Source organism: Dermochelys coriacea, chromosome 20, assembly GCF_009764565.3.
Source record: "Dermochelys coriacea isolate rDerCor1 chromosome 20, rDerCor1.pri.v4, whole genome shotgun sequence".
In the NCBI taxonomy this organism is placed as follows: Eukaryota; Metazoa; Chordata; order Testudines; family Dermochelyidae; genus Dermochelys; species Dermochelys coriacea.
In genome coordinates, this window is record NC_050087.2 from 17,555,489 (window position 1) to 17,580,483 (window position 24,995).

The 24,995-nt window shown below is 60.1% G+C and overlaps 3 protein-coding genes across 6 annotated transcripts in view; 1 reads left to right on the top strand and 2 right to left on the bottom strand.

Moving 5' to 3' along the window:
- Positions 1-1,042: 1,042 nt before the first annotated feature.
- Positions 1,043-2,846, bottom strand: TIMM29 (translocase of inner mitochondrial membrane 29). The gene is made up of 2 exons (XM_038378182.2): positions 2,701-2,846; positions 1,043-1,885 (listed from the first exon to the last, which is right to left on the bottom strand). The coding sequence occupies exons 1-2, from the start codon at positions 2,747-2,749 to the stop codon at positions 1,266-1,268; spliced, it is 669 nt and encodes a 222-aa protein (XP_038234110.1). The 5' UTR covers positions 2,750-2,846; the 3' UTR covers positions 1,043-1,265.
- On the top strand, positions 2,796-10,043 carry YIPF2 (Yip1 domain family member 2). 4 transcript variants are annotated; one of them, XM_038378180.2, is made up of 10 exons: positions 2,796-2,935; positions 4,014-4,075; positions 5,308-5,450; positions 5,943-6,023; positions 7,217-7,304; positions 7,638-7,754; positions 8,208-8,374; positions 8,523-8,705; positions 8,870-8,990; positions 9,377-10,043. In XM_038378180.2, the coding sequence occupies exons 2-9, from the start codon at positions 4,045-4,047 to the stop codon at positions 8,987-8,989; spliced, it is 930 nt and encodes a 309-aa protein (XP_038234108.1). In that variant the 5' UTR covers positions 2,796-2,935; positions 4,014-4,044; the 3' UTR covers position 8,990; positions 9,377-10,043. The 4 variants fall into 4 exon arrangements, with proteins under 4 accessions (XP_038234108.1, XP_038234107.1, XP_038234105.1 ...); XM_038378179.2 differs by having other exon boundaries at positions 2,889-2,953; XM_038378177.2 differs by having other exon boundaries at positions 2,902-2,953; positions 3,900-4,075.
- Positions 10,044-10,837: 794 nt separating this feature from the next.
- The window catches only part of CARM1 (coactivator associated arginine methyltransferase 1), a 56,481-nt gene continuing 42,323 nt past the window's right edge, over positions 10,838-24,995 (bottom strand). Inside the window, 11 exon segments of the mRNA XM_038378175.2 lie at positions 10,838-11,565; positions 11,827-11,898; positions 12,825-12,902; positions 14,292-14,382; positions 14,384-14,405; positions 14,698-14,787; positions 15,621-15,758; positions 17,061-17,150; positions 18,070-18,155; positions 19,532-19,613; positions 20,611-20,701. Coding sequence (XP_038234103.1) covers positions 11,429-11,565; positions 11,827-11,898; positions 12,825-12,902; positions 14,292-14,382; positions 14,384-14,405; positions 14,698-14,787; positions 15,621-15,758; positions 17,061-17,150; positions 18,070-18,155; positions 19,532-19,613; positions 20,611-20,701 — 977 coding nt within the window. The 3' untranslated portion in view covers positions 10,838-11,428.

The window sequence follows — 24,995 nt, forward strand, 5'->3', positions numbered from 1 at the left end:
TGGCAGATGAAATTCAACGTTGATACATGCAAAGTAATGTACGTTGGGAAACATAATCCCAACTATACATAGTTCTCTGAAAACATCCACTCAATGTGCAGCGACTGTCAAAAAGGCTAATAGAACATTAGGAATCATTGGGCAAGGGATAGATAATAAAATGGGAAATCTCATAATGCCTCTATATAAATCCATGGGTACGTCCCCACCTTGACTACTGTGTGCAGTTCTGGTCACCCCATCTCAAAAAAAGATATATTAGAATTGGAAAAGGTTCAGAAAAGGGCAACAGAAATGATCAGGGGGAATGGAACGGCTGCCGTATGAGGAGAGACTAAAAAGACCAGGACTGTTCAGTGTAGAAAAGAGACGACCAAAGGGGATGTGAGAGAGGTCTGTAAAGTCATGACTGAGGTAGAGAAAATGAATCGGGAAGTGTTATTTAGCCCTTTGTATAACACAAGAACAAGGGGTTACCCAATGAAATTAACAGGCAGCATATTTAAAACAAACAGAAGGAAATACTTCTTCACACAATGCATAGTCAACCTGTGGAACTCTTTGCCAGAGGAAGTTTTGAAGGCCAAGACTATCACAGGGTTCAAAAAAGAACTAGATAAGTTCATGGAGGGTAGGTCCATCAATGGCTATTAGCCAAGATAGGCAGGGACCCAATGCTTTGGGTGTCCCTGAGATGCTGACTGTCAGAAGCTGGGACTGGATGACAGGGGATGGATCACTCAATAATTACCCTGTTTTGTTCATTCCCTCTGGGGCACCTGGCACCAGTCACTGTTGGAAGACAGGACACTGGGCTAGATGGACCTTGGTCTGCCCCAGTCTGGCCGTTCTTTAGTGCACTGTTGTTCCACTGAGGTCTTCCACCCAAACAATGACTGTGAACAAGGAGGTGGTTTCCATTTGGAATACAGCCCCCTTTATACAGACCAGCCTTAGACAGGAACACCCAACATCGGTCCAGCAAGGCAACTGCGAGTTAAGGGGAGGCAGTGGCTAACTTATCCCAGGAACAGCTCATCGGTGAATGGAAATCTCACAGAACTGATTTATTGACCTCAGCACAGTTGGGCTACGAGGCAGCGAGCAATAGCTTGGATCAGCACAATTATATTTCATTATAGGATTTTTTCTGTATTTCATCTCCCCATCCTCCCATAGTGCTAGCTCCTAGACCGACCGTCCCCAAAAGCCCACAGAAAACGGAAGTCTCTTTGTTCAGATCATTGGTTTAAGGCTCCCGGAGGTCACTGCTGCTGCTCCTCCTTTTCCGCCCGCTGAATCTGCTCCTCTGTCAGGATGACGGGTTTGTATTTCTCGTCAAAGAGTTTTTCGTTTGCCGCCGAGTGGAGGTTCTGGGTGGAGATGGTCCTGAGATGCTCAGGGAGATACTTGAATTCCTCTTCATTGATGTCAGAATCCTTCATTTTTGAACTTAAAACCCACCAGTGGCCCAAGAACCCCACGTCCAGGATCCGCCCGGGAAAGTCCGTCCAGCGCGGCTTCAGGTGTTTGCAGTGAGCCTGGTACAGAGCAGCTTCCGCATCAAAGGGAGCCTGGTAGACGAGGGAGAAGAAGACCAGGCTCTGGTAGCGCAGCCGCCCCTGGTTCCGGAGCTTCATCAGGCGCTGGACGTGCCCCTCGGAGCCGCTGTTCCGGATCCAGGGGGAGAGCAGGAGGAGGGTGCCCGAGGCTTCGAGGAGGGAGGACTCGAACGAGGCATCGCAGGGGACCTGGAGGCTGCAGACAGTGGCTCCAGCCAGCAGCGAGAGGTAGAGTCCGGCTTTCCCAGGCCGCTCCTTGAAGCCAAGGGCCACATCCCGGCAGGCGTCGGCGTAATCGTGCAGCAGGCTCTTGCACCACAGACCTGCGCAGGGAGGGAAAGCTCAGGTGCTGCTGGCTCCGGGGAGCGAGGCCCGAACACCCCAGGCCTCTAGGGGCGGGAACGTCTGGATACGGGGGGGGCTCAAGGAGGGGAAGAGTCTAGGGATGATCACGGGGCGGGGGCAGAGCAGGGAACGGAACCCAGGACACTGGGCTGCCAGCGCCCTACTCTAATGCGCGCCCCCAAGAACCCAGGCGTCCGGGCCGCCGCCCCTCGCCGCTCCGACCCCCTCCCCCAAGAACCCAGGCGTCCGGGCCGCCGCCCCTCCGACCCCCTCCCCCAAGAACCCAGGCGTCCGGGCCGCCGCCCCTCGCCGCTCCAACCCCCTCCCCCAAGAACCCAGGCGTCCGGGCCGCCGCCCCTCCGACCCCCTCCCCCAAGAACCCAGGCGTCCGGGCCGCCGCCCCTCGCCGCTCCAACCCCCTCCCCCAAGAACCCAGGCGTCCGGGCCGCCGCCCCTCCGACCCCCTCCCCCAAGAACCCAGGCGTCCGGGCCGCCGCCCCTCCGACCCCCTCCCCCAAGAACCCAGGCGTCCGGGCCGCCGCCCCTCGCCGCTCCGACCCCCTCCCCCAAGAACCCAGGCGTCCGGGCCGCCGCCCCTCCGACCCCCTCCCCCAAGAACCCAGGCGTCCGGGCCGCCGCCCCTCGCCGCTCCGACCCCCTCCCCCAAGAACCCAGGCGTCCGGGCCGCCGCCCCTCCAACCCCCTCCCCCAAGAACCCAGGCGTCCGGGCCGCCGCCCCTCGCCGCTCCGACCCCCTCCCCCAAGAACCCAGGCGTCCGGGCCGCCCCCTCACCCAAACGGCCGGAGCCGATCCGCTGCCAACGGCTCCCGCCCCCCGCCATAGGCCGCTCGCTGCCGGGACCGGAAGTGGTTTCCGCCCGGCCGGGAAAGGGGGACGGACCCGGGCGAGACCATCTCAGCCGGGCCGCGGGGGGGGGGAGGTTTACACCCGCGCTCCCCCGCGCGCGGACGGTGCGCGAGGCCGGGCGGGGAGCGACACGCAGCAGCGGGGCGGGGAGGCCGGGCAGGTACCGGGGGGCCGAGAGGTGGGTGAGGGGCGAGACAGAGGAGACTGGGGGGGGGGCTGCTGGGGACCTGGGGGGCGGGGCATTGGGCTGCTTCATGAGCCCCTCCCCCAGCTCTGGGGGGGTCAGTCTAAGCCCCCCCTTTCCTCCCCCGGCTGGGGTGGCCCCCCCCGGTCAGGCAGCTGCCCCCATGGCGGGAACCAGGGGCTCTAACCCGCCCCATGGCTCGCAGCCCCAGCCTGCTCCCTGCCTCAGTTTCCCCCCCTGCAGAATGGGGACAATGGGCCTGAACTCTGCTGGGAGGTCGCGGCGGGGCGGGGAAGGGCCGCGGGGAGGCCAAAGGATTCAGCGGGGTCCCCCCACACTCGCCCTGGAGCGTCTGTCAGCCAGGTGGGGCAAACGGGCCCAGCTGCCCGCCCCGGGCTGCCCCTTCCAGCTCCCTTCCCGGGCACGGGACGCCCCTCTAGCCTGGGCAGCGCCCGGTGCCACGCTGGCACCGACGTGGCTTGTCCCTGGAGGAGCCGCTCCTCTGGTGTATGGGGTTGGGCAGGGGCAGATCTGGAAGGCAGCTGGGTAAACGAACCCCCTGCTGCTCCCCCCATCCTGCCCTCCCTCCAGGGTTCTTGGCCCAGCTGGTGCCTTGCTGCTTTGGAGCCGAAAGTGTCCCTGTGTTGGACGTATGGCGAAATCCAAGCGTTAAAAGGACCTTGCCCGCTGCCTGGCATGAAATGCATGGGCAGGAGGAGAGGGAGCTTCAAAGTACCAGAGCTCCAGGCACTCGAGTGGTAGGAGCTAGGGTGGGGGGTGGCCATCAGGACTCCTGGGTTTCATTCCCAGCGCTGGGAAGGAGTATAGTCTGGTGGATGGAACTGGGTTGACTCGGGACACCTGGGTTGCATCGCTGACTCTTTGTGTGACCCTGGGCAAGTCACTTTCCCTTCTCGGCAACTCGTTTCCCCACCTGCAGAATGGGACGAGATGGGGAACCTAGGTCATGCCCCATAGGGGCTCAGTGCGTAGCTGTTCCTAGCTGCTCTGTCCAGCCTTCACGTCACAAGCGCTGTTTGCTTTGCCCTGGCAGCGGAGTCCCTGACATGTAATAACCTGCAGCAATGGCCACGTCAGATGAGCTCAAGTTTCATGGTGAGTGTTTGCCTTCCGTAAAGGTTTCAGCTTCGAGCATCGCAATTCGTGGGGGAGGAGGAGACGACGGGTATTTTTGTCTGTTCTTTCTCACATGGGATTCCAAATGCCTCCGGGTCCTATAACGTAGTTGGGTCTCCCCTAATTGGGCTGAACATCACCCCCTGAAAATGTGTATTAGAGGCTGGTGCATTTCAGGAGGCTACTCTGCATCTCAGGTCTGGAGCCACCTTCATTTCCAGGATCTGTCCTGCTAGCTTCTTTCCCCCTCGGGCTCAGCTAAAGGAGGCCTAGTGGATAGAGCACTGGGCTGGGACTGAGGAGACCTGGGTTCTGTGCCTAGCTCTGCCACTGGCCTTTGGCTGTCCTTGGACAAGTTACTTCCCCTCAGTTTCCCCATATGTAAGTGAGAATAATGATACTGACTCGTTTGCAAAGTGCTTTGAAATTGGTGGATGAAAAATGCTATGTGTGAACTAGGGATTATTATTTGGATTTAAGCAAAGCCATGCAGTGATTGGCCACAGTTAGCCTGTGGAACTCACCACAACAAGAATATCCTGAAGCCAAATACTTAACAGGGTCTAAAAGAGGACTGGACGTTGTTATGGATAACAAGAAGTGTCCAGAGTCAGAACAGGAAATAAGCAAGTTAGGAAGTTGCTTCAGGGCTTGATCTAACCTGTGACCAGCAGCGATCAGGAGCTAACTGTCCCTGGGGGCAGGTTATCCCATCGCTCCCACCTGCAGGTCTTCTTGCATTTTCCTCTGCAGCAGCTGGTCCTGGCCAGGCTGGGAGGCTGGGCCCTATGGCTGACCCCAGCTGGTGATGTTTGTGTTCCTAATTTGACCTATCCCCTGCTGTGGTCTAACTCAAATCCATCAAGTAAGAAAAGAGCTAACTGGGCCATCCCTTCTCTTCCTCTTTTCAGTTTGACTTTGGCCTCCCCGGGGAGGAAAGGGGGGTCTGAACCCTTTGGGGGGGACGATAGTGGTCATGCTCCGGAGGCTTGGCCGAGGCTGCCCAAGGGAGGCTGGGAGCTGGTTTGATACAGGGATTTCACCCGTGCTTGGGCAGATCTGAGCCAGCACAGGCGATGAGAATGGACAGGTCTTTAGCCTGCCCTGGGAGCATCAGAGCAGGGCTGGGGACGCAGCTGCCAGCCAAAGAGATCCCAGAGCTGTGGACGCTGATTTCCAACCTGTTCTAACCGCTGGTGGTTTCCCTGCAGAATTCGACGAGGCGGCCGACTTGCTGGCCGTGAACCCTGATGCCACAACCACCAGCATCAGCGAGCGGCAAAGCCACGTGGCCGTGAACGTGAGCACCGACTACGAGGAGGGCGAGCTAGGGGAGGAGACAGATAAAACCGAGGTGAGAGGAAAAGCTGAGCAGGGAGGGGGATTGGCTGGCTTGAATGGGCTACAGGGTCTTTCCCCTCCAAGGAGCACCGGACCCAACCCATCCCAGGGCCCCTGCTGCCCCATCAGGAGTGACTAGTTTCCATTTGCTGGTCGAAGCAGCCTGAAGGGGCCTCCGGCCCGAGTATCCTCATTGCCAAAACCACCAGCCCATACTGTGCTGGGTGGGGCCCAAGCACGTGCTTAAACCCTTCCCTGAATCGGGGCCCTATCTGGCTGCCGAGAAGAACCCTGGCTCTGACAGCTGCGGCCAGGGTACAAGAGGGGGAGGGACTCACCCTCGCCGGCAATCGACCCTGATCCCCGGGTTCAGCAGAAAGGCTGACGGCTTGTCCGTGATCACAGAGGGTCCTGGCTGCGGCTCAGATTTCTGCCGCGAGCCAGACCCGGCTGTCTGGCACGTGGGCCGAGGACCCTCCAGTCACGTGTCTTTTCATCCACGCAGCTCCTCAGTGGCCAGAAGAAGCAGCCCGGTTTCTGGACCTTCGAATACTACCAGACTTTCTTTGATGTCGACACCTACCAGGTAACAGAATCTCCCATCTAACGTATGCCGGTCGGCTGGAAAGTGACGCAGGCAGGAGCAGCAAAAGTGGGGAGAGGCAAAGAGGCCATCACGCCAACCTGGCTGTGGCGGCCCAAGGAGCCTGGCCGAAACGGCGGCTCCATTTCCCAGGGAGGCAGGACATGGCCCTGCACTCGGTGTGGCAGGGACGTCCCCAGATGGACACATGCCGCCCCCTGGCAAGGAGGTTGGTCTTCTGGTGAAGGTGTTCCCGACTCTGCCGCAGACAGCCTGGGCAACCTTGGCAAGTCACGCCGTGGGAGTTCCCTGCCTGTGAAATGACCCTTCCTTGGTCTTCAGGGCAGGGAACTCCCCTCATGTCTTTGGGCAGCGCCCGGCCTGACGGGGGCCGGATCTCAGCCCAGTTTAAAACGTACTGAGGCGAGTAGTTACAACTGGAGTCCCGGTTGGCACTTGCTGGAGGGAAGCCTGTTTCCCCGATGAAGGCAAAAGGCACCTAAAACAAAAGCTTCCAGTGACTGGAAACGCTGAGGACTGGCCGGATGTCTAGGCCTAAAGCTAGCGCCTCTCAGCATTGGCCTTCGCATTGCTCGGAGCCTGCTTGGCGTGGATGGAAATGGGTCACCCACTACTGGGGATTGAATCCTGGCTCTCCGGACCGAAATGCCATGAGCGGCCAGAGCTTGAGCTAAACAGCCGGGCCTTGTAGCTGGGACCAGGCCAGACTCATCCCTGGGGTGGCTCTCCCTGCTTACACCCCCACAGAGGTGCGGACGAGCTCTCGGCTCTGCCGCTCGTCCGAGGATCTGAACGCCTTAACCTCGGATTCCTTTTCCCGGCCTGCAGCGTTGGGCTGGGACCCGAGGACAGGAAAGTGGAACCAGATCGACACAGACTAGCCCCACGGCACTGTCCAACTGAGAAACGGAAATGGGTTGAGAGCGCTGTGGGTCTCCTCTGACTTCTTGCATAGCACGAGGCCGGCCTGGAGCTGGTAACTCGGGGCATAACACGTGCAGCAGTGTCCCGGGGGGCTAAAGGGGAGTTTTGCTGGTACCATTGGGCAGGGGCAGGTCCCTGTTGTGGTAGGTGCTGGCCCACGGAGCTCGCAGGCGAAGTACGTTAGACAGCGACAGGCCAGAGCCGTGGCTCTGGAGACGACCTGCTAATCCTGGTCTGGTCCCATCCGCCAGGTGCTGGACAGGATAAAGGGGTCTCTGCTGCCATGGCCTGGGAAGAACTTCGTACGGCACCATTTACGGAACAACCCTGACCTATACGGTGAGCATGGCGAGGCCGGGCCGAACCGCACAGACCCCCTGGTGGTCCCTGACGTCCTGGGGGCAGCTCTGGGTTCCCAGTGACTCACTCGTGTAACCCGCACCCCTTCTCCTCGGCTCGGCAGCCATAGCACCGTCCCAGGAGCCAAGATGCCCGCACCCGGTGACCCGGCTGTGCCAGTGCCTGGGCCATGCGAGGTCAGCTTCCACGGTGGGATCCAGGGGGAGCCCTGAGGGCTGCCGGGTGTGGGGCTGGCGCTGAGCAGCTTCGTGGCGCTAGTGTCTGGCTCCTGTCGATGCCCCTCCTAACCGTGCCCCCCATCTGCCTCCCCAGGACCCTTCTGGATCTGCGCCACGCTGGCCTTCACGCTCGCCGCCAGCAGCAACGTGTTCCACGCCCTGGAGAAACGGGGTGACCCCACCTTCCACTACAGCCCCCAGTTCCACAAAGGTGAGAGCCCGCGGGGGCAGGGCTCTTCTCCACACTGGGGAGGTTTGCCCCAGAGCCATGCAGCGAGTAAGAAGTGTGAACAGAAGCCAGGAGTCCTGGTGCCTGCCCCCCCCAACCACTAGACCCCACTTCCCTCCCAGAGCCAGGCTAGAATCCCGAATCGTGGCGCCTGCCCCTCCCCCGCTCTAACCACTAGACCCCACTCCCCTCCCAGAGCCAGGCTAGAACCCAGGAGTCCTGGCACCTGCCCCCGCCCCACTCCCCTCCCAGAGCCAGGCTAGAACCCAAGAGTCCTGGGTCCCAGCCCCCTGCTCTAACCCCTGCTATCTGTGCTGCCATTCATGGCCGGTGGTTTGTCTTTGCTGTTATCTGTGGGCAAGGCCAGGCGGCAGAGCCCAGGCTCCCTGCCTGGCGCGTCCCTGCTGGTGACCAGTGTCTCTGCCCTCTCCCCAGTGACCATCGCTGGGGTGCTGATCTACTGCTACGCCTGGCTGGTGCCCCTGGCCCTCTGGGGCTACCTGCAGTGGCGCAAGGGACTCAGCCTCCACATGGGCTCCTACAGCTTCCTGGAGACAGTCTGCGTGTACGGCTACTCGCTCTTCATCTACATCCCCACCTCGGTGAGCAGCCGGCCCAGGGAGGGGCTAAACCCTCTGGCAGACCCCTGCCCTGGCGGGGAGTCAATCAGGTGCCCCAAAAACTCGGGGCAGGTGGTTTTGTGGGGGAGGGTGCCTGACCCCCCTTCCCTTCTCTCCCACTCCCTGGCAGATCCTGTGGCTGATCTCGGCTGCCTGGCTCCAGTGGCTCCTGCTGGCCTTTGCTGCAGCACTTTCTGGCTCCGTGCTGGTTCTCGCCTTCTGGCCGCTGCTCCGCTCCGACAGCAAGCCAGCCACGCTGGCCACGCTGGCCGCCATGGTCTCGCTCCACGTACTGCTGGCCGTCGGCTGCAAGGTATGAACGGTGCTTCCGGGCAGGGAACTCCCCTCATGTCTTGGGGCAGCGCCCGGCCCGACGGGGCAGGTGCTCAGTGGGGCATGACCCCCCTCCCCCCATCAGCCAGTGGGGCACGGCCAGTTCTGCCCCAGCTGATCCTGCCCTCCTGCTGTTTTTTGTAGCTCTATTTTTTCCAGATGCTGTCCAGCACCGTCCCTCCCCTACAGACCCTGGTCACAGCCCAGCTGCCCCCGGTGCTGCTCCCTCACCCAGCCAATGCCTCGGTCCCCCTCCGCCAGTGAGGTAAGCCAGCAGGAGAACTCGGGCCCTGGGGGAACACGCAGGCGGGGGAAGCGAGGGCTATGGGTGCTGGAAAGAGGCAGCTCTTGCTCCTCAGGAGTTGGGGATGGGCCAGCAGCTCTGATGCAGGCTCCTGTGCCTCAGTTTCCCCACAGAGTGAGATCTTTGGCCTCAGTCTCTCTGCCCTCAAAACTGGGGAGCCCATGGGGCCCTAGCAGCTGGGAATGATCTGCTCTTCAGAGGGGCTGGATTAGTACCTGTCCCCTCCAGCCATGGAGCCCCCTTGGGGGCTGGGCCTGGTGCCCAAACCAGGCTGAGCTCTTGCCCCACAGGAGTCAAGGGGGGGATTTGTAACCTCGTCTCTCTCACGGTGGCTTCTGCTTTTGTAGGTGTGGATCCCCCAGCACTGGGCACAGGTGAAAGAGCAGAGCCACTGCTGTGCCATGACCCAGGCTCCGGCCCCCTTGGGAAGGACCCTTCCTCCGGCCTCTCCCCCAGCCCATGGAGCTCAGCCACGCTGCACAGGGAGGGGGCGGCAGCTTGGCAGCGGCTGAGCCCAGGACACGTCTAATTCTTCCCCTCTCCTCCTGCATCAGCACTTCAGCCCTGGCTCATTCCCAGCTGGGAGCAGGGGCATTGGCTCCAGTGAGCAGACCGGCCCCCAACTAGAGCCTGGCTCGGTCAGTGGCAGGAGTCCCGCCAGGACAGAGCCTGGGCCCTGCTCTCGGGGCGTCCCTGCAGCACCGGGAGGCAGACACCTCTGCTAGCCCCTTCCCGAGGCAGATCTCAGCACTGCCAGGTACTGATTGACAGCACAGCTGCCCCTGTCCTGGAACCGCTCTCTTGCTACCCCACGCTAGGCTGGGGGGCTCCACTGGGAGGAACACATGGGGATTCTGCTAGCGAGGTACTCAGGCTCCCCCATCCCCATCTCTAGGGCATGGGGAGCAGTAGTAGTGCTGGCTGCTCCCTGGGCAAGGCCCAAGGATTGAGAGCTGTCAGCTGTTTTCTATTCAAAGGTGATTGAAATAAACTGGGCCTTTGCCCCACCTGGGACCAGGCCTGGTTCCTGTGTTGGGGGGATGGTGGCATCACTCACGCTGGCTGGGTTCCTTCCCTTCCCTGCTGCTGGCAGGAGGCTGCTTTGCAAAGGGGCAGCAGGTGCCAGAGGCTGGGAGAACAGGCCTTGGGCCCGCCCTGGCAAGCTGCAGGGAAGGAGCTTCCAGAGAGAGGTGTCAAAGCACCCCCTGCTTTATTGGGTACCACAGCAGCTCTGCACCCCCCTAGGCAACCCTGCCACCCCCAGAGCTGAAGGAAACTGCCTCCATGAAACACATAATTCCTTTATTTCATTTTCTCCAGAGGGGTCCCTGCAAAATCCTTTTGAAAATCACCACGGGGGGCTCTTGGAAAGGAAACAAAACAAAACCCATCTGCGCTCTACCTGGGTGGCGGTTACACTACCGGACTGCACTGGCCTGGGGGTGCTAGAGGGGGCTTTCCCAGCAGAGACCACAGCTCCTTAACTCCAGGCCCCAGCAGCAGGGCCATGGGCAAGGCTGGCTCTGCTCTGCCAAGAGGAGGGGGCAGGGTGATCCAGGGGGCTCCAGGCACCTGCTCAGAGGGGACGTGGAGCTGGCCGCAGACCCTGGCACTGCTGGTCCCTGTGGCACAAAGGAGTTAGGTATTTGGCAGCCACAGTTTTGGGGACATTTAAGTTTTGTTGAATACTCTCCTGCCACACCAGCGTTTCCCTGGAGGCAGGTACCAGGCCTGCTGGTCTCAGCTGCCTTGATGAGCAGCCCGGCCACCGCCTCAGGCATCAGCAGAGACTAGGGCTGGGGCAATAAAAAAACCCCTCCCCAATGAGGCATGGGATTTACGGCAGTCGCTGGGGGCAAGGGGCTCCATTGGGCTACTCCAACAGCCTTGCTTCCAGCTGCCTGGCAAAACAACTGCCCAGCCCAGCTGCCCTGCACCAGCAGGGAGCGAAGGGAGACCAGGGTGCCAGGCCAGAAAGGCCCAGAACCACAGCTAGGGAGGAATCCTGGACACTGGGCACGGGCATGGCCATCTCTGTGAAATGCCCAGCTGGGGCCATGGTGCCGCTGAGCGGCCCAGCCCCCGCAGCCCCAGCTCATATGGAAGATGATGAACTAAAAGGACTTCACTACATGATCAGGTGGCGGGGGACAGCTAACACTGGGGGCTCGAGACGGGCGGAGAATCTGAGGTTCGACATTTCATAAAAAACTGTCCAAGTCCGATATCAAAGAGTGGAGGAGCCGATGGGTGGGTTGGGCTCATGGGCCGGTAAAAACGGCCCCAGCGAGCTGGCTGGCAGGGGGAGGGGGGAACAGTTTGTCACGGGGGGAGAGGGGGAGGGGTCATCTTCATTTGGTTTCCTGGCGCTGTCAGTTCAGAGACGGGGCGGAGGGGTTTTAGCTCCCGTAATGCATTGTGTTGGTGGTGATGGACATGGGGGAGGCCATGGAGATGGCGGGGCCCCCCATGGTGAACTGGCTGTTGACCGGGTAGTGAGCGCTTGAACCGCCTCCACTCTGGCTGCCGGAGGAGCCTGCGGAGGAGACAAAAGGAGTCGCCATCAGATCCGGCCGCCCTGCGAGAGCTCCAGCGGGGGCGGTGCCCTGGGCCGAGCCTCCCCTGCCCGCCACGGAGGGGCTGCCTGGGAGAGCAGAGGGGATTCTGCAGCTCGAGCCACTGCCCGAGTTACAGGCGCTTGGACAAGGCCAATGGCGGACGGCAGTGGAGGCGGGAGGACGCCCTCGGGAACGCCGAGATCGCTGGGAACAGAGCTGGGCGCGGCCAGGAGCGTTACCTGGGACGATGCCGGTGCTCATGATGGAGCCCATCCTGGAGTGCGTGTGATTGACAATCCCCGCGCTGGCCGCTGCAGGGAGACACAGGAGATGCTGCGTGAGCAGGGGAGGGGGCCTCCCCAGGGTCCTGGCCTCCCCCAGCCCCCTGCCAGCACAGGCCCATTCCCAGGGAGCTCTGGCCCAGGGGCTAGCAGCTGCTCAACAGCCGAGGGTTACGGATGCACTCCCACAACCTGCCGGCAAAAGCGACTCCCAGCTGGGCTCTAGTCCCGTGGTTCTCAGGACCCATTTGTTCATGGCCTGTCACGACCCAGTAGATGGGCTGGGGGTGGAGGCCCTGGGGCAGTTTCAGTCAGATCCTCCCCCCAGGGGGGTTGGGCTCTCCCCTGCTCTCACCCCAGTGCCAGCTCCTCTGCTCCGGGGTGGTGGCACCACTCAGGTTTGGCCCCCCCCCAGCTTGGTGAGGGGAGCTGGGGCTGCAGCGCCACTCACTCAAATCTGGCCTACCCGGCCCCCCATTGTCACCACAGCTGGGCCCCGTGGACCCCCACAGCTGCAATGCCTGGAGCAGGGAGACGAGACCAGCCAGCCCCTAGGACAGGACCAAACACAGGATCCAGAGCGACACGTGGGCCTTACGGACACGGCTCTGATGGGATGTTTAGCCTGAGCTTGCAGCGCCTGGCGTGATGGGGGGCCCTTCTCAGCTGGGGTCTGTGCTGCACCCCACACAACAGGGCCCCCCATCTCAGCTGGGCTCAGGCACCACCCCTAATTAAACGGGACACTGCGGCACCTGCGGGCTGAAGTGAGCTGGTCCAGGCAGCCAGGGCTTCCCCTAGAGTCACACATCAAACCCTCTGCCATGACTGAAGCCCAGAGCTGCCAGGGGCCATGTCCCACAGAGACCCCCAGCCAGGGGCCCCCCCACAGCACCCCAGTTCCAGGGCTGACCCCTCCTGCCAGGGGATTCCCCTTCAGATGCTGAGACACTCACCTAGAGGAATCAAGTTGTTGTGGCTGACATTGGAGCCACCGGTAATAACACTGCTGAGGTCGTAGGCCGTGGGCATCCCTGCACCAAGGGGGAGAGATGGGGAGGGGTCAGCAATGGGACACCCCCCTCCACCCCCAGCCATGGCACTGGGGACCCCAAAACCAACCAACCAGAGAATCCATCCAAGGGCCTCAGTGTCTGCTCCCCCCCCGAGGCTGAGGGGTCCCCAGCCTGGGGCTGGCCCGGATTTGCCCAGTGCTGCAGCCGGGGGGCCCTGGCTCCAGGGGAAGCACAGGCCACCAGGGAGGCAGCCAAGGCAGCCCGGGACAGTCCCTGGGGCTGGGCAGGGAGGCTGGGTTCAGGGTTCTCGGCCATGGGGAAGTGCCCTGGGGAGGGCCGGGCATTTGGCCAGCTGAGCTCAGCAGCCCCGGGACTGCGGCCAGAGGAAAAATAGCTTTGCCCAGCAGCCCCCATTGGAAGGACGCCAGGCCCCTACTTGCAGGGCTCTGGATCCCAGGGCCAGGCCAGCAGCTCTTCCGGAGCACAGGCTGGCGTGATGATGGCAGCGCAGCCGCCCTGCCAAGCAGCCACCTCGGGGCCCAGGGAGGCTGGGGGTTGCCAACAGCTTCCATGCTGGGAGGCGGTTCCAGGGCCTGCCACAAGAAGGGGCCAAAGAGAAGCCAGCCATGAAACAGGCCCAGAGGCCCCAATCTGGGGCTCCAGGACATGTCGCCCTGTGCCCGGGTCCCTGTGCCCATGGCGGGATGCAGGGGATGGTGGCAAGAAGGCACAGAAATGGAGGGAGGAGCTGGAGGCTCAGACAGGGAACCAGTCACACCCCTGCTTGGGGCCTCAGTTTCCCCACTGGGACCAAGGCTGCAGAGTGAGGCTCAGAGGACACCCAGCCCAGCAGGGTGGGATGAATCCTGCAGCAGGGAACCCTCCACTCCCAGCTAGGAATGGCCTGAGCTGCTCAGTGTCCCCAGCCAGGCTGCGCTGGGCTTGGAGCCCAGGTGGCTCCCAGCCAGCAGGGGGAGGGGAGGACGGACCGCTGGGGCCCAGCCCTGCGCCAGGGGAAGTGGGAGTTTCCTGAGGTCCCAGCCCCAGAGAGCTGATCCCAGCTTAGCAGACACAACGGGCCAGGCTTGGGGTCTGGCTTGAGCAGATGCGCTGAGGGGCTTGGGCCGGATCGGCCTGGCTTGGGGGGTGCTGGGCACTGATCCCCCCCTTTTTCCCCCAAGGAGAAGTGCAGACCAATGGCAGTGCCCGGAGCAGGAGGGGCACAGCGTGAGTGGGCAGGGGCTGCACGCACCATGGCTCAGCAGGACATGGATCCAGCAGCTAATTAAAGCTTCTTCAGCACAGGGTGGGTTGTGTCTCTGCACTGGCCGGCCCCATGGGCTCCCCGCTTCCCCATCCCATGGCTCCCTGCCCCCCAGCCCGCCCCAGGACTGCAGGGTACATTACCGGCCACGCCCATCCCCGTGCTCATGTTGTAGGCGCCACCCGTGTTCCACATGTTCTCGGATGGAGACGTGTAGTGGGAGCCTGGCGGGGGGGGAAGGTGTCGTGCCTGTGTACCTGTGAGACACGTGATGACACGTCAGTGAGGCCTGGACGGGCTGCGGGAGAAACTCCGGCTCCACTGCCAGTCACTGCAGCTGCAGGGGGACGGGCTGCTGCCCAGCCAGGTCAACCTGTTGGCATGAGGCTCCCCGCACAGCACCAGGCTCCCGCAAAAGGCAGAACGGGGCCAGTAACCCTGCACTTCCCAGCCCGGGAGGAGAGGGCACGGCCAGCGCAGGGTCTTGCTGCCTTTGCCAGCAGATTGGGGGTGCCGCTGAGGCAGCCGGTTTGCAAGGCGGAGCCGTACCTGAAGAAGGGGTTTTTCAAGTCAAGGAGGTTGCTGGACTTGGAACCCGTCTGATCCACCTGGGCGACAATACTAATGTCGTAGCTTTGTCTGTGGAGAGAGGGAGACGCACATCGGAGACTGACCCGGCACAGGAGCCTCTGGCCCAACCTGCCCCTGAGGGCCGCTCCTGCTGGAGCAGCAGACCCCAGCAAGATGGGAAGGGCCAAGCCGGGGAAGAGGAGAAACCTCAGGACAGAGACACCCCCCAGGGCAAATTCCATCTGTGGCACGGCTGGGCCTAATGCTGGGACAGTGCAGGGGCAGGCAAGGGGGCGCTGAGGGCTCGGCTGTGGAGAGGAGATGCCCGAATTGCAACCAATGGGGAGTGGCAATTTGCATGTCCCCCCAAGGAGAACTGGCCTGAGACCCCCCCCGAACCAGATTCACAGGCCTTCCAGTCACTGCTGGTCTAGCCGGGCTTGGAGGTGCGTTGGGCAGGACAGGCTGGTGCTGGGCAGAGGGGAGGGCTGCCCAGTAATTAGAGCAGCAGCTTGGAAGACCCGGGCTCAAACCCCTGCTTTGCCACAGACTCCACGTGACCTTGAGCAAGTCACTTGGCCTTGCTGGACCTCAGCTCCCGGCGGTAACTTGGGGTGACAGCCCTGCCCTGCCGGCTGCAGGGAGAAATCCATTCGAGATGGGGCAACTGGGCTGAGTCGACAGAAGGTATTTCCAAGGGCCCCCAGCCCTGGGCTAGGTAGGCGACCACAGACCCAGGGCTAGGCCCCGCAGTGGCAGGACCCACAGACCAGCCCAGAAGCGGGTCAGGTTGCTGCCCCCTTTATACCAAGGTGCAGTGCATGGAGCTGTTTGGAATACAGCTCAGCCTGGCTGCTGGGGCAGTGCATGCTGGGATCCATAGCCTTCAGAGTCTGCCTTACCGCTTGTTGGCGATGAGCAGACACGTCCCTGAGAGCGTGTCCCCGGCTTTGGCGAAAAGCGGAGACTGAAACAGACACCGGACCTGGTACCAGTGGGTCAGTGGCTCGGTGGGGGCCGTCGAGAGCCACACTGTCATCCTGTGGGAGAGAGGGGGCAGTGCCTGGTTAGCAACGGATGTGGGGACTGGCTGCAGGCACCGTCCCGCCAGCCCAGCCCGCTCCAGCCACACCAGCAGGGGACTGGCGACATGGGGGGCAGCGGTGCCGTCTGCTGGCCCAAGGTGTTTGTAAAGCAACCAACTGCAGCCCCACATGGCTGTTCCCTGGAGCCTCCCACCCCACAGTCATGGGGACAGGGCAGCGCCAGCCACTGTGTCCCACTGGGCCTGTCCAGCCGGGTGGGGCAGGCCCAGGAAATCAGTCTCAGCTATGCTGAGGGCGAGCTCCAGAAGTGAATTCCCCGTGGGGTGGCAGCAGCCAGCCCAGCAGAGCCCAGCCGCCAGCGGCAGACACAGAGGGACGTGAGGGGTTGAACCAAGATCTCTGTGGTCCCAGCCTCCAGCTCAGGTTCCCAGTCTCATCTGCCACAGAGCATGGGCTGGGAGCGAAGGAGCAGCGTCAGCCCTGACTCCACGGTGAGAGTCCAGCACCCACTGCTCACTGAGAGAGGCAGAGGCAGTTCCCTAGGACTTGGGAACCGCTGCTCCTGAGGGGCACTGGGGCCCCGAGTTACAAGTGAGAGGGTGGCACAGCAGTCCAGGTAACTGACCAGCTGCTTTCCCATACAGCAGGATGGTGCGTTGCACTAGTGCAATCTCATGGATCACACTTATGTCAGAGGCACTGATGCAGTTAAGACAGGTGGGACCAGGACTCTGGCATCTCGTTATGGCTCGGAAACTGCTGCCAGAGTTTGTTGGGATGGGACACGTCTCCTTTCCCCTGCTGCCTGGCCCGAGAGCTGACCCAAGTTAAGCACCAAGAAATTCAAAGCACCTTCAGTCAACATACACATATTGAAAACAAAATGCCATCTCAGGACAGCCAAAACGGTCGTCTACAGTCAAATCTCTTTAGGAAGAATCATAGGAAGAACACCCGCCCCCTCCCTGCCCCAAATCTTGTGGCATATCCAGGATCCCAGGGGGATTTTGGCTTCCCCATGGAGCACCCCCAGCCCCTGCATGGGATTGTGGCGGATCAGAACAGACCAGAGGGGCTGGGGCTCAGAGTTCTTTCTAAAGAAGTCTCACTGCAGCGGGGTTAGGCAAAAGCATGTACGGTTATCGAGACAGGACCACAAGCGAAAAGGTAACGGAATTGGAACTTGCCAGTTTATTGCAATGTAGAATAGGAGCGATAGCCAGTTATTTGTTTTACAAACCCCAAGCTCTGGTGGGAGGTAGGGGCAGGCTCTGCATTGTTTGCTCCACCACTTACATTGAACCAATGAAGGCTACATCAAACCAGAAAGCCAAGCCATGGACTAGACCTGAATGCAGCATGTGGAACTTGAATGGGATTTCTATCCTGCAAACCGAAGAGAAGCAGTTAGCAGCGGGGTGGGGGCACCTGGGGAGATGTGCCCAGAGGTGCGGGGAGTCACAGCCTGGCAGCGGCTCCCCCCACAGCAGATCATCCCTTCCCACCCAATTCACGGCTCCCCACACACGCCCCACCTCCGGTGCATCCCTCCGGCCAGGGCATGAGGACAAATCCCTCGGGGGGGGGCCGCTCTGCACTTGACAGAAAGCCGGGCCGAGCTACGGAGCCCCCACGTTCCAGTGCATTGGCTTGTCGCCACTGGAGCTCTGTGGGGGCGGGGCCTGTCTTTGGTCTGTTTGTACCAGCGCCCAGCACAACATGGGACCTCGGGGGGGTGACTGGAGCTCCCAGGCGCTACCGTAATTCCCCCAATAAATACCGTCCAGCATGGAGTTTTGGTCTTTGACGGCTAGTGGGTTTCCATTCAGGGTCCAATCCTCGTCCCGGGGGTGGCATTTCCAGACTAGGCTGGACAAAGCCCTAGCAATCCTGGGAGGGTTCCTGCCAGGGGTGGGCAAGGCGGGACTGTGTTGTGGGATGTTAAATGCTGCTGTGGCTGACAAGGTTGATGGGGACCCCCCCCCCCACGTGGTCTCCCCTCTGAGTGCCAGCTCCACAGGTGTGGGCAAAGGGAAGGGTGGGCGTGTGACTGGCATTCACAGACAGGGCCCGGGAACCTCCATCAGAGCCTGGAGGCTGCGGCTCTGAACATCCTGGCAGCCAGAGGCATCTCCACAGTAACCAAAGTACATAAGACAGGGAGGCGGGGTTAATGACACCACCACCCCGCAGCACGATGGGGTGCGTGGGGGGCAGCTGGTGGGCACTTGTCCCTCTATCCTGCCACCCGCGGGGATCAGGTCCCACCTCCCCATCCTCCCGCTAGGAATGAGCGAACAGCTACCTGTGCAAATCGCCTTCTTTGGCTTCTAAGAAGTTGACTGTATATTTAACGGACTTCGCCATTAAAATCCTGATATCAAAGGTGTCCTAGGAGAGAAAGGCACATTGGTCAGTGTCCTGGCCACAATGGGGGAGCGCAGCCTTGTTCCAGCCTGGCAGTGAGGACGCGCCGTTAATGGGCACGCATGGTACAGTACACACGAGCGTTTTCTGGGAAGGAAACCGAGTCGGGAGTTGCAGAGGCAGCGGCAGGGAAGACAGGAAACGAGACTCAGCGGGGCAGCCCGAGGAACCAAACACAGATCCTGCTACTGAGCAGCCCAAACTGCTCTTGTTCTTGCCAGCATCCCATGTTGGGCTAGGATCCCACAGAGAGAACTGGGGAGAACATACTCAGCTCTGTCCGGGTTTATGAACACTGGGAAGCCCTGGAAACTCCTTCGGAAATGCAGCCACTTCTGTGGAGGAAGGCAGCTGAACAGCTCAGAGCAACACCGCCCTACAGCAAATGCTGGGAAGTCAAGCCCAAGCCCATACCAGGGGGACGCAGGGAGGTGGCATGTAATGACCGTGGGCAGCATGCTGGAGCTAATGCCCTGACTTTCATGGGAAGTGCCAGGGGTCCCAAAGGATCAGAGGGTCAGAATTGCAGATCTGGCTCTTCAGGCAAGAGGTCACCTCTCAGCACAGCACCCCCTAGCCTTCGGCAAGTCAGGCCAGCGAATGGCAAGCCATCACAAGCATGCCCATGGCTGGAGCCGCATCTCCTTTGCTGCAGCCCAGCTCTGCCAGGGAAGGAACGTAGCGTAGCCCAGCCCCACACAGGGCGCTCTGTCCCCTCAAGCGGAGGCCAGGCTACAGAGGGGCGGAGGAGCCTGCTCCAGCAGCAGACATCAGGCTTCAAGATACGAGGTGCTGGATGTTACCTCCCCAGGCACAGGGCTAACATAGGTGCTGTGAGAGCCGAGAAGGACTCCAGGAGGGACTGGTATAGGAAAGGGCGCAGAGCAGAAATGCTTCCCCAGAGCAATGTCCTCTAGGGGGAGGCTCCTGCACAACCTGGGAGTCTGTTGAGCATTTGATTGCTAGTTACTCGGAGGCTCATCAGTGACTTTAATAAATGACTCATCTCAAAGCAGGTCAGTATCACCCTCCCCATTTGAGGGATGGGGAAACTGAGGCACGGGAGGAGATGCGACTTGCCCAAGGTCACCAAGCAGCAGAGCCAGGACCAGAACCCAGGGGTCCTGCACTCCAGTCCAGTACTCTGCCCACTGGCCCAGCCTTCCCTTCCTGCCCTAAGCAGCTGCGCAGTGCTGCTGTACTCTGGTGACCAGTTACCACCGTCTCACTCCAGCAGCAGCCCAGCAATCCCTGTTTATTCCCTCCCAGCCCGTTTAAACGGCCCGATCTGGGTCCAGAGGAAGGAGCTGGGGCAGAGGCGGCTGGTTCCCACAACTCACCACAACAGGCTGTCTAAAATACTCATCTACCGCGGCTCCTCTAAGTGCTGACAAGTCCACACCATGAAAGGACGGTTGATACCTGCAAGAGGAGACACCCATGGAAACCTGCCTGCGCTGACCAGCTCCACCCGCCCACGTGGGCCAACTCAGGTGGTGTGGAAACCTGCTGGAGGTGCACAGCTGCCCAGAAGCAGAGCTCAAGCCTACGCGTCTGACAGTCACTTCCCTTCGGGGCTCCGGCGCAGACACAAGGCGGATCAGGGCAGAGCTGGGGCTGACCGGGGAAGCCAAGGAGATCAGGGCGCCGCTTGGAGCCCCCCACCTCCGAGGGACTCAGTATTAGCAGACGACAGCTCAGCATCATCTTGAGACAGGCGGGCGCCAAATCAAAGCAGCATACGCCACATACCCTGGGTGTTATCCCAGAGAGTCCAGGCAGCCGCAGCGCCAGCGAAACCCACCTCATCCAGTGGAGGGGATGCAGCAGGGGTGGAGAGGGGGGGATTATCTCTAGGGGCCATTCAGTCCTTAGCCTCGGCCAAGGCTGACCACAATGGGACCGACAGGGACAGTGCTTTGGGCACCTGACCCCCGGGGAACTGGCGTGAGACCCAAACGCATTACATGCAGGGGGTTTGGGTCCACGCCCACCTGGGCTATGGAGCCATTTACATCGGGGCTAAAGCCAGGGGTGGAAACTCCCTGTGAAGGAGGGGGGAGGGAGCGGTGCGCCAGCTCCAGACTGGGAAGGGGAGTCCCAGTAGTTCCTTAGTGGCTGGTGCTCCCCTGAGTCCCAACAAACGCGGTCCCCACCCCATCATGGCAGCTGACAACACGCCTCTGCCCCTGCCCTGGGCTGGGTGTCTCTGCCAGGACCTGCGGCAGCTGGAAGGCAGGACCGGGCTATCCTATCTGCTCCAGAAACAGATCCACCCTCCCCAATATTCCCACCATGGGGGAGCTATCTCCCACTGGTGAAAGCCCCCGCCATGCTTTGAACTAGCTGCTGGCCCAGCCAGCCAGCCAAACACCCTGATGGGCAGGGCACCAGCCTCGTGCCAGGGAAAAGGACTCACCAGAAATTGGCCTTTGTAAACTGCTCCATGTAGAGCTGCTCGTCCGTGAATGGGGCCAGGTGCACGTCGCCGATCGTAGGGAACATGTTACCTGGAAGGGGAGCAGAGGGGGTCAGCGCCCCGCAGGGCTACGTCAAGTCCCTTCCTACCCCTCCAGCACAGGCTGACCTACATGCCAGGTTACCAGGGCGCTGGATGGGAGTTTTCCCTCCCAACCGCTTCAGCAGCTAAACAATGTGTCAGGAAAAGTGTTGGCTTTTAGCGCAAACATCTCAAAGCCCCTTGGGTCCCCATTGTCCTTGCTAGGCAGGATCCCCAACAGGACTACATTTCCCACAACACACCAGGGCCTTCCCCTCCCTGAGAGGGAGACCATGATGCATTATAAGAGATGTAGTTTGCATCTTGTGTCCTCATTCTCCTCCGGCTGGGGATCCCTGCCCATAGACTACATCTCCCATGACTCACTGTTAGCAAAAATATTGAACTTTCAAGTTTTCAGCAGAAACTTTTATCTAAAACCAAATCCCCCCCAATTTTCCCACGGTGTTTTCTTTCCCAGCCCAGCTCTGGCTAAGTCAGAGCATGCCTGGCCCACCCCAGCGATGCCCGGCCCCTTTCCAGGGCTTTCCCCAGCACAGAGCCAAGATACAGGCCCAATGCAACATGTGTTTGGAAGGAGGTGAGGACTGATTTGGGATCTGGCCTGGCTCTCTGGCCAACCCCTGCCCCAGGCAGCAGCTGTCCCGTATGCCACCCGATCAGGTGCATTTCGGTAGGTACTGAACTGTGTGGGGGCTGCAGGGCTGGCATGGGCACAAAATCCCCTTGGCAGCCCAAAGCAGAGCTCAGAGCAATGCACAGATACACAGCAAGTCATTTTCCTGCCTTGTTCAGGTCTCAAGCACATCGAACCCACCAGCCACACCCTTCCCCCCTCCGATGTCTGACTTGGGTTATGGCTGGGTGGGACGGAGACCGGCAGGGGCACAGAGCCGATCCCCATAGCTAACAAACCAAACTCCTCGACCGAACGAGGTCACTGAGCAACGTTCAAACAGCGCAGCCTGCGGCAGATCAGCAGCGGAGGGCGGGGGCCAAGCACTACACATCGGCAGCCGGCCACTGGCTGGGACGGCTCCCCTTGGCTTTGCGATCTGGGCTCTCTTCCACATGGCCACAGCTGCCAACAGCGATGCGCATAGACACTGCCTAAGACGCTTCCCCCGATTCTATCCCCTTCCCCTGCAGCCCCCAGAGTGCTCCATCTCCTCCAGGCAGGCCGCTCTCACCACCCACCCTGATAGCTACGCCAGCCCTCAAGGGAACTGCCAGGCCGGGTCAGACCCGACACCCATTTAGCTCACAATCTCGCCTCCGACAGTAGCAGATGCTGAAGAGGAAGGTGTGAGAGGCCTGCGGTAGCAGACATGGAACAATCTGCCCTCCATAAAGGCCTGCTGATCTCTAACAGTTTGACTCGTTTGCACCCTAAAGCAGATGGGTTTACAGCTCCAGAACTCTACCATTAACAACTACTCAGGCTCTTCTGGGGAGCTGTAGAAAATGCCAACACCTCTTAGAATCCATCCAATTCCTTGGCCCCAAAGCTATCCAGTAGCAGTGAGTTCCACAGTGTAAGGACACGATACGTGGAAAAGGATCGCCTCGGACTGGTTATGAATTTGCTGTTTTTCAGTTTCACTGAGTCCCTGGTTGATGAGATGGGCAGAAGCCCCTGATCCGCTGTTCTCTCCCCCATTTGCCAGATTTATGTCCCCTCTCTAAGGTCAATCATCGCTCTTTGCAATCTCTCCCCATAGGAGAGTTTCACAGGCCCCTAATCACGCCCTTTAACATTCTCTGAAGCCTTGCTAATGCCAGAATTTCTCTCACATGGGTTCTCCAGGACAGGGGACAGTCTGGACTGTAAGAAGCCAGGCAGCAAAGTTTGAGATCGGAGCACAGCTCAGTGGCTTTAGCTGTTAAAGTTTCAAGATTAAAGACTGGAGCGTCTAAGACCACATCTGACATGTTAGCTAAAGCGGGCTGGATCTGTAGCTAGCCCAGGACCTTGGCAGAACTGCCAACCCTGAGCACCCAGAGAAATCACAATTGCCTAAAAATGAAAAAATACGTGCGAACAGCTGGGTGGGGGGGGGGGAATTCACATTTCCAGGCTTTTCTCCAGGGTTACAAAACTGACTTGAGAGACGAGAGTCTCAGATGCACGTGGCTCCAGGAGCCAAGGCTTTACGAAAATCCCCCAAGCATTCCCCGACTCGGGCTCTAAATCCCGAGAGCTGGCGACCCTGCTTATCCGCAGGCTGATGGGGGTCCCACCCTAGATTTCACCATGCCAGAGAGCAGCACTGCCTCCACCCCAGTGTGGCATGGGCAGGACTAGACGGGTAGCGCAGCTCTTCCAGGCCCCTCCAGCTGGAGGAGGCTGCCTGGCCGAGCCTTCCCTCACTTTATGCACTCCATTTAAAACCTCTTCACCTCCCCATTACCTAGCGCAGCTCCAGACCTCTTCGGGTCCAGCTCAGCGACTTGAGCCCTGCTCCAGAAAACAACGGCCAACCCGGGTTCATTTCCTTCCTCCCTCCTGGCAAAGAGCTGGGTTCCTTTCCTCCTGGCTGACACCCACCCCTTGGAGGGAGAGGAGCTAGGCGCAGCTCAAGGGCAGGGAGGGTTGGCGAAGCCTCTCTGGGTACGTCTGCATTGCAGTGCAAAACCCACGGCTGACCCCTGCCAGCTGACTCAGGCGCACGCCAAGGGGCTGTTTAATTGTGGCGTAGACACTCAGCCTGGCGCCCGGGCTCTAGGGCCTCGTGAAGGTGGAGGGCCATCTACACCGCAATGAAACAGCCCCACGAGCCTCAGTCAGCTGGCATGGGCCAGCCACGGGTGTCTAACTGCAGTGTAGACAGACCCCACCATCTCCTCAGCATCAGGGGAGGGAGGAAGGGACCGGGAGGGACAGGCAGAGAGTGGGCACTCGTGGATGGCGAGAACTATGACTAGGGCAGACTGGACTTACAAAACCCCACACCTTGCTCCCAACCCCCACTAAAGACGCATTGGTAGCCAGGAGAGCTGGCGTGGCCCAGGGCAGGGCACCAGACTGGAGTTCAGGAGACCTGGCTCCTGTGCCCAGCTTCTCCGCTGACCTGCTGTGTAGCCTCCTGCCCCTTTTGGTGCCTCCCTCCTGCTGAGCTGTTTTGGGCAGGGGGCCCCGATCCTGGTCAGGGTCTGAAAGTCTGTACTTTGGAGACATTGCAACATTTCCAAACAGTAACTGTCCTCGGAGCAGCTCTGGTAAGTGGCTCAAAGGGGCTGGCGAGCCCGCAGGGCCAGCAGCACTCGCTCTTGGCTGAAAGCCGCAGGCAGCGCCGTTACAGTCAGATTCCGATTTCCGCCTTTAATCTTTGGCGCGGCCACAGTAACTCAGTGGAGGGACTAAAAATCCCCGTTTGCTCAGTGTGTCCATTTTCCTACTAATCTATATCCAAAAAAGCTACCCGGGTTTCCGGGGGTTTCTGAAGGCTGGTGGTCTGGGGATAATCAGCGTGGAGGTCAGGCACTGCTGCTGCGAACACAAGCGGTGACCAAGACTAGCATGTTGGCAGGTGACTCAGGCAAGAACAGAAATATCGAAGTGGTAGATGTTACTAGTTTGCCTGCATGTTAAACGCAAAAAAGACTCCCCCGGCCCCTCCTTTGGTCTCCCTTGCAGGCTGGGGGATGATTTTCCCTGTTTAAATTTCAGCCTAAAACAGCTCTTCACTTGCAGAATGTCTCCCTCCCTCCCCTGCTCTTTATAAATGGCAGCGCTCCTAGCTGGCAAGTCGCTAGCTAAGTGCCCAGCATTGCGGAAGTCCTAGTGGGTTGGGGATATGACAGGTTTGAAACACAAGACCCACAAATCAATGTTCTGAACCGACAAAGTCGGGGGGATTCTGGATTCTATGTCTGGAGTCAGAGCCCAAGCCTGTGGCCACGCTCAGCCTGAAGCTAAGATGAGTTTGCAGGATCAGGCCTCAAGCAGGCGTGTTGTAAGATCTGCTCTCACAAACCGGTTCCGGGCCCGTGTTACGGAGGCTCATCTGAGCAGCTCTAGTGCCGTACAGAGCTGGCTGCTCCTTGCAGACAGATGGCAAAGAAGTTAAAAATCAGGGTTTTCAAAACAGTGTGGGAATAGAGACGGTAAGAATCCATCCCCCACCTCTGTGCAACATATTGGAACAGTTTAATTTGCCAAGCTTAATTAAATACCAACACCTCTAACGAGAGCATACACACATGCTGCTTTCTCGCCACCAGAAGCAACAGACTGTTCCAGATCCTGTTCTCCAGCAAGTTAAAAACTGATCTGGTCCCAC

What these genes read in the sequence shown, in the direction of transcription:
- TIMM29 (XM_038378182.2), bottom strand. Translation starts at nt 2,749, where the DNA reads ATGGCGGGGGGCGGGAGCCGTTGGCAGCGGATCGGCTCCGGCCGTTTG. An exon ending in GATCGGCTCCGGCCGTTTGG is followed by an intron (nt 1,886 to 2,700) that starts GTGAGGGGGCGG and finishes CTCCCTGCGCAG; the next exon opens with GTCTGTGGTGCAAGAGCCTG.
- YIPF2 (XM_038378180.2), top strand. Translation starts at nt 4,045, where the DNA reads ATGGCCACGTCAGATGAGCTCAAGTTTCATG. An exon ending in GAACAACCCTGACCTATACG is followed by an intron (nt 7,305 to 7,637) that starts GTGAGCATGGCG and finishes CTGCCTCCCCAG; the next exon opens with GACCCTTCTGGATCTGCGCC. An exon ending in TGCTGGCCGTCGGCTGCAAG is followed by an intron (nt 8,706 to 8,869) that starts GTATGAACGGTG and finishes TGTTTTTTGTAG; the next exon opens with CTCTATTTTTTCCAGATGCT.